The sequence below is a fragment of the Apium graveolens genome, chromosome 5 (genome assembly GCF_009905375.1).
Source record: "Apium graveolens cultivar Ventura chromosome 5, ASM990537v1, whole genome shotgun sequence".
Classification (NCBI taxonomy): Eukaryota; Viridiplantae; Streptophyta; class Magnoliopsida; order Apiales; family Apiaceae; genus Apium; species Apium graveolens.
The window spans coordinates 9,211,531-9,219,468 of record NC_133651.1 but is presented as its reverse complement, the minus strand read 5'-3'; the positions used below and the strand labels follow the sequence as shown (position 1 = coordinate 9,219,468).

The following is a 7,938-nucleotide window of genomic DNA, read 5'->3' as shown; positions in this document are numbered from 1 at the left end:
TGAATTTTTTTGAATCGATTTTGTATTGTGTGTTTGTGTTTGAGATTGTACATCAATTATTCAAGTGGCTTGTTTCGATTATGTGGAATTGTTTAATTTGTCTTGATGCAAATTTTTATGCTGATTAGCAGTTTCGATGAGTTAGGGCACAATGGTTTGAAAGTCAACTTAGGTTAGTCCTTCTGCAAATCTGGTTCGTATTGTGGTTTATAAGTTCCAAGATTGTAATCCTTGCGGTAGCAGTAGTAGTTATAAATTAATGGTTTACAGATAAATTAATGATTGCAGCTGCTGTGGCTTGGGAAGCAGGCAGGCCACTGGTAATAGATGAGGTAGACGTTGCACCACCGAAGAAAATGGAAGTTCGAATCAGGATTCATTTCACGTCTCTTTGTCATTCTTATGTTTACTTCTGGGAGGCCAAGGTATATTATATTGATAAACGTGTTCACTGCTAGCCTAAACACTATAGCTAGTCATTATATGTACGCTTTTCCTAAAGGCTAGAGCAGATTTGTTTTCTCTGTTTTTTATCCATTACACTTGCTTTCGTTTTCTAACAGGGACATCAACCTTTATTTCCGCGAATATTAGGTCACGACTTTTATCCATTAAAAGTTTTCTTATTAAAAGTCGAGGGTATGTTTGAATTTTAATAAGAAAACTTTTAATACAAGAGAATAAATTTATGTTCTACTGACCTAGACTTCAAATTTTACATGTTCTCGACTTTGTGGTGTGCATAATTTCATCCTTGAACGAATTTTATTGATTTATATTGTTGGCTCCAGAGTCATAGAGAGTGTTGAAGATGGTGTTACAGCCCTCAAACCCGAAGAAAAAATGTTACCTCTGTTTACAGGCGAGTGTGGGGAGTGCCGTCATTGTAAATCAAGTGAAAGCAATTTGTGTGATCTGCTAACGATCAATTTGGACAGAGGTGTGATGCTTAGTGATGGTAAGCCAAGGTTTTCGAAAGATGGCAAGCCTATCTATCACTTTGTTGGAACTTTCACCTCAGTCATTACACTGTTGTTCACTCTGGCTGTGTTGCAAAGATCAACCTGGAAGCTCCGCTTCATAAAGTGTGTGTTCTTAGATGTGGTATATCCACATGCACAAAAGTGTTTATCTTACCATGTTCTATATATATAATGGGAGCTCAAGTTGCAGCCTGAACTGAGCATGGTTTTGCTAATGCTTTTGTATCATTAATTTTTTAGGAATGGGTGTGGCCCTCAATGTTTCTAATCCGAAAATAGCATTAGTAGTTATTACCAGTGGCCCTTTATAAAGTTTCAATTATTAATGTAGATCAATTAGCTAGCCTTTTCTGTAATCTTTTTTGGTATACTTTTATTAACATCCAATTTTATCTCTTATTCAATGGTTGACTTTCATTTTGTCATTTAATCTCTAACTTGTGTCGCAGCAAGTATCTGTAGTTGTCAATACCTTATCAATTATGCAAATTTTAGTTGAAAGCGTAAGAGCTACTCTGTGTATCTTGCTCTATCTAAAGTTGTCATGTTAATAAATTTTTCTTTATAATCTTTCTAAATTTAGTGATAGATTTAAGTTAATATCGATCTCAAGTTAATAATCTTTCTAAATTATGCAAATTTAGTGAAGTTTAATTCTCCATTGAAATGGGCTAAATATGAATGCATCTGAGAAGTATTGAATGGGCATCTCTAATGCTTCTCCTTTTCTCCTTTTTTGGAGCATTTAATTTATATATTCTGACTAACTTATGTTTTTTGTAGGAATTTTATTTGTGCCAGTAGAAATGGCTGAGTAGAACCAACTTCCAACTGTTTATCAAAAATTATCTACCCAATACAATTTTGGTTCCAGCCTTTCACATGATGTTAAGGGTATCTATGAAAGCTTTTCTACACAGAGAAGCCATTTTTCCTTTGGGAATTATACTCGTGCAGGATTGCGGTACCCCACGGAATGAACATACCCAGCCACCCAAGACCTTCCATTAGCTTATTCTTCATATGTGAAATTTGTTCTAGAACCAGCTAAGAAAGGGATTGCAGGTTTTGCCATCGATTTTCTCATGGATGGAGTCTTTACAGTTGTGTCCAAAACTGTGGCTGCTCCAATTGAGCTTGTGAAACTTTTGATCCAGAACCAAGATAAATGCTTCTCATTTAGCGAAGAAGCTAAATGAAGATTACTACTATTAGTTTTGTTAATTAGTTAATTTAGTGTAGTAATTTATCCTTTTGTATTGATGTACATTCTCAATTATATGAATGATTATATTGGAACAACCTTTGAATGGTTGTTAATGGTTATAAAATGACATTGATGTTTGGTTTTGTGGCATAAAACATGCCTGGTTTAGTTTATTTATAGTCAAATCCTACTGCTTTTTTTAAAAAATAATGTTACAATTGTGTCCAAATATGTTGCCATTTACAATTACATCAACTATAAAATATTGCAATTAGTTCAAAATTGTTACAATATTTTCAAATTTAACCTTACATTTCATTGCAATTGGACCAATTAATGTTGCCTTAAGGTGGTTATTTAGCTGACAAAAACAACTATTGCAATAATTTTGCCGAGTTCCTGTAAAATACATTTTATTGCTATATATGGTTTATTGCAATAATATTTTGTTGTTGTAATATATTGCTTAAGATGTTGCAATAGGACCTCTGTTGCATTACCACCGGATGCAACACAAAAATTTTATATATTTGTTGCCATAAATTCTACTGCAACAGAAATAGCCCATAAGGCAATATATTTTTGTGGTTTCCATAGCCATTCTATGGTGTAGTGCCAGCTACAAACCTTCTCCGGGGCACCAGACAACCAGAAAAGTAAATCCAATTAACCCCGCTAAAATCTTCACCCTTGAACATGAACTTCACTTGTAGAAAAGACCATTACCGAGAGACCAAAGAAAAGGAAAATGCCAGCAAAATTCGGTATTTAACCAACCCAACAAACACACACTACGCCATAAGTGGACTATTGTAGTGCCTAAATGGTGTTACAATAGGCCCTAAAAGCGTTACACTAGGTCTATTGTAACACCAGGGGGCGTTACATATACGAGCATTACAATAGACACCCTAATGTAACATTTCACTGATATATTGTAACAAAGAGGAAAACATTGCAATAGACACCTACTGTAACACTAACAAGCCCAAATATAACACAAAATGAGTGATACAATAGCTTGATCAATTGTAACTTATTGTAACAATCTGTTCTATCAATTGTAACACCCATCTTTTTAATTAAGTAATAGTAGCATTTGTAATCTAACACTAAAATAAAACACACATTAAACTTTAATAGTAATATATAACATTTAATTTTAAAATTTGAAATACTTGTTCTGTTTAAAATCTACAATACATATCCAAAATACTACAAACACCATATAAAATTACAACAATACGATTGATCAATTTTCAATACTCCAAGCATATCCAAACTATAACGAAAGTTATTAATACTTTGCAGCTATGTTGATCCCCTTCTTCCCATAACAAATTCTTGGCTTTTGCTTCTCCAAATAATTATTTCTCTCTGCTTCACCACCTTTTCTTATAAATATCTATCCTCGGGAGAAATATGATTCATAACAAAAACATATCAAAGTAGGTTAGGGAGCAATCAGACTAATTGCACATATTTAGTAAGTTAGGGACTAATCAGACTATTTGCGCATACTTGGTAGTATCAAGAACCTGAAGGAGATGGGGGTTGCTCTCTGGTATTGTGCGAAAATGCAACACCTAAAAGCACAGTTCCAAATCCGCAGGGCATTGAAATAATCAAATATACTAAGCATGCAAACTTTAACTATTCACAAGAGATCTGTATCTCCATCCTGCATACACGTGAATCATCAATTAATTGCATAGATATTTGCAAAAAGGAAAACATGATATATTTATATGTATCTCACATGTTCAGTGAAAGTTAATAAAAATGGAGAATATATCTCCTTCCCATAAGTTCGACGCCACTTAGCTCCGTCACCAAGGGGATCAGTTCTAAGATAATACTTACCTTGTATCAGTAATTATGGATGTGAACTTATAAAAAATATTGTAAATGAAATCATTTACAGCCAAATTAAAAGAAAATCATATATATTAGAAGACTACTTATAGCAAACCAAATGATATTAGTAGAAAACCCGACATACACGGCTGGGAAAATGTAATGCCCCATCATCAAAAAATTAGAAAAAAAACATCAACCAGAAAGTGACTTACAGTTAACCCAGCGCGCTTGTCAGAAAAAACAAACTGTGTCATTTAGTGTCACTGCAACACCTCTACCATCATCTTTAAGTAATCTCCTATAATTTGAGATTGCCACTTCTCCGATTACGTAAAGGTATTGCATGAAGATAGCCTAGAGAACAGATACATTAAAGGTTAGAAAGCTTAGTTGAGTTGTTATTCTCACCAATTCCTCACGAAGTTTATTACCCTGCGGAAGTGCATAAGATTTTTCTTTAGTCAATTTCGAGATAAGGGCCCGTACCTATACCAATATAATAAATTTAATACCAAAAGTAATCAAATAAGATGAAAAAAATAACCAAAAACAAAGAAATGTGAACTTAATTGGACTACTTGGCAACAAAAATGTGCCAGCAGCAGCACCGTACAAAACATTTTCAAGTCTCTAGCTAGAATATCACTACAAGAAATAATGCCATTTACGACGGGTTTTTTTGAACTAAAATTGTCGTAATTGAGGCATTTACGACGGAAAAAAATCGTCGTTTTTGCTTGAGTAGTAAGTTCAATTTTTCGTCACAAAATAAAATTGTGTTGGAAGTTGGGAAGCAGGGGCCCACATTTTCAATAAAATAATAAATCTACTTACGATGGAATATTCCGTCATAAGTTATCAATATACGACGAATAATAATATCGTATGTTAGTTACTTATGACTGAAGAAACGTCGTATGTTTTCTTATGAGATCCATCTTTGATAAAATAAAATACAAATTTACGACACAACTATACATCGTAAATTAGTAACTTACGACGAAATATGTGATAAACAACCGCCGTAAGTTTGTATTTCCAGAATAGCCAAATTCTGATTTTTCAGTTTCCAGCCATGTTCGGCTTCCAATTTAAATTCTAAACATGTCAAAGTCTAATGCAATCATGAAGTTAACAAAAACTCCCTGACAAAGTCTAGTTTCCTTTCCGGTAAGTAATTAAGCAACCATAGCAAAAAATGTGCAAGAACTACAAATATTGGACGAATAGTAAATGATAAAAGCAGAGACATATCTCATATGATTTAGCGAGAAAACCTACATAAAAATTAATCTACTGACATGTCTACTTGTGCATAAGCGGTCTCAAGATGGGCTTGCTCGGCTTCCTGAATCTCTTTCTCAATCTTCTTACATTTCTTACACTTGTAGTACACACTCATGAAATAGCTCCATACTTCCTCCTACAATGCTCATAAAGCCCAATATCAAACATCTTCCAGAAACTCTTTTCATTGAGCTCTGACACGGCATGTGGCTGGAACCCATAGTTTTTAATTAACCAACTCTTCAACAACATAGTACTAAAATGGACATCGAACTTGATCCCATATATTGTACTTAGAACCTATAAGGTTGGAAGTGACACTTCCCACAAAACTATCATCACCAGGACCTAAAATCCCCTTTGTTGATTGAACAACTATATACTCAGATCTTCCATTATGCCTTTTGTGGCGAGCCACTGCAAGTTTTCGATTGTCTTCCATGACCCTCCTGAGATAATCCATTAAAGAGTCAAATACTAAGCTTTTCAAGGATTGTGACAGAGTACATGTAATTATAAATGCTCCCAAATAACATCTAAATGGTTGATTACATAGAATGACTACTGTGAACTGAATCAAATCACAGGACATATCAAACAAATTTCACTAAGGTCATGTTTATGTCACCTGATTATAATCAGCAGACTGTGAACTTGTTTGCTATGATTTCCAATATCAATATCTGTGCCAAATTATAACCATTTCTCAGTTCCTATCTATGAGTTCACAATGCCTAGTGATAAGGCAGTATTTTTATAATCTCCCCAAAATATACTTGTTCAAGGTATTAGCACAAGTATGACCAAATGAGTACAAATGATAAAATAGCGACTGCTTAGCGAAACATCCATTAATTTAGTGAAGTGTTTGGGAATGAAAACAAAGTTGGAATGAGAATGAATTCTCAAACTAAGCTGTGTTGCAACACAATTCTAACTACTATGAGGTACAATCTAAATATTCAAATGGCAAAACAAACATATTGCAGCATAACATACTGATAATGGTTATTTTTTACTAATGCTTAATAAATTACTATCCAGGTCACAAACACAAAACATCAACTAAGAAACCTTAATTATTATATAAAAACTAAGTCAAACATCCCAATATAATTAACACTATTATAAGAACCAAATATTTCAAACGCGAATTAAATATTATGCAGCATGACATATTAATTATTGACAATGGTTAGTTGTTAATACTTGTAACAAATTAGAGCAACTACAACCCAACAGTATAACGCTATTATAATGTAATTTATAGTGCAAAACCTACTCCAAGGCAACACTAACAAACATGAATAATCAACTAAGAAACCTCAATTATAATACAACATCCCAATACGATTAATAGTATTATAAGAGTTAAACTTGGAGAAAACAAGAAAGTGAAATGTTGTAAAACACGAAAAGCTTACATTAGTGTAAACGGTGTACAAACTGCCCCCATGTAGTCCTTCTACACATTTTTCTTTCACAATCACACAAGTGCACCTCCCAATGTCCACTGGCAAAGGCCTGCACAGCAATGTCCTGCAAAACAGGAACAGATGATCAATTTAAATAGCATCAGACCGGATAATTTTATTAATTTATCCAGGTTATATATAAATGACAAAAAAAATTATGGTAAAATAATTAATTTATGGTGTATTAGTAAATTTATCAATTATTAATTAGGCGAGATTTGAATGTACTTAACATTTCAACAACAAATCAAATTTAATTAATTCATCAATAATTTCATACAAAAAGATTTAAAAACCTATTGGGAATAGTAGACCAGGAAGAAGCCGGAGCAGACTCAGAATCCGAATAATCCCAAATCTTCAACAAACTTGAGTGCTCCGAATCAGCAGGCTCCATACTTCCTGATCCAAGTATAAATTCAGGTTCATTCATTTGCATACATAGTTAAAGTGAAGTTGGCTTCAAGGCTCTAGGCTTCTTATGAAACTTCTCGGTAGACACCTTTTTAGCCACGGCTACTCGCCCGATATTCGGTTCCGTATTTTCCTTATCAACATTTTTTACATTTTCAACTTTTTTAAGTGCGATAACAGTCTCACTACAAGAAAAAAGGCTAAAAGCCACCGGTTTAAAATCGGTTGCTTTTACCTATAAACGACTGAAATCGGTGGAATTTAGTACAAAATCGACCGCCTTCTATCGGTGGGTTTTAACCTGGTCGAAAATGTTTTTCGCGGTGGAATTTATATTAAAGCGACCGCTTTGACGGTTGCTTTTAATTCAAGTCAAAGTTTCACACAGCCCCTTTAACATTTTGGTTAAAATTTAAACTTCCCGCTTCTTGATTTTCACTGAATCTTAAATTTCCCGCTTACTTATTAAAGTCACTGAAGACGGTGGATTTTATATGGTCAATTTCAAACATAAAAATAGCCTAGAGCCATATATTCTTAATTCTTTAATATTGAAACCTATCTCATTCATTTATCAATTTATCTAACCATTCACATTTAATAACTTGCGTCAAAACAGAAAAAATGAACAACCAAAAATGAAATGACATAATTACATTCCCCACAAATCCATTAAAAACTATCAAATAAGTACCAAACAGCAGCTGCTACA

The 7,938-nt window shown here is 33.6% G+C and overlaps 1 protein-coding gene and 1 long non-coding RNA gene across 2 annotated transcripts; one reads left to right on the top strand and one right to left on the bottom strand.

Moving 5' to 3' along the window:
• The first annotated feature begins 278 nt into the window (after positions 1–278).
• LOC141659767 (alcohol dehydrogenase 1-like) lies at positions 279–2,182 on the top strand. Its single transcript, XM_074466695.1, has 4 exons — positions 279–425; positions 564–639; positions 794–958; positions 2,025–2,182. The coding sequence occupies exons 1-4, from the start codon at positions 279–281 to the stop codon at positions 2,180–2,182; spliced, it is 546 nt and encodes a 181-aa protein (XP_074322796.1).
• A 3,537-nt stretch (positions 2,183–5,719) lies between these two features.
• LOC141725141 (uncharacterized) lies at positions 5,720–7,167 on the bottom strand. Its single transcript, XR_012577036.1, has 3 exons — positions 7,109–7,167; positions 6,762–6,876; positions 5,720–5,786 (listed from the first exon to the last, which is right to left on the bottom strand). It is a non-coding gene; the product is annotated as an uncharacterized LOC141725141 (long non-coding RNA).
• Positions 7,168–7,938: the final 771 nt, after the last annotated feature.

Coding starts and splice junctions, on each gene's coding strand:
- LOC141659767 (XM_074466695.1), top strand. CDS start 279: ATGATTGCAGCTGCTGTGGCTTGGGAAGCAGGCAGGCCACTGGTAATA. Junction 426..563: donor TTTACTTCTGGGAGGCCAAG/GTATATTATATT, acceptor GTTTTCTAACAG/GGACATCAACCTTTATTTCC. Junction 959..2,024: donor AGGTGTGATGCTTAGTGATG/GTAAGCCAAGGT, acceptor AATTTGTTCTAG/AACCAGCTAAGAAAGGGATT.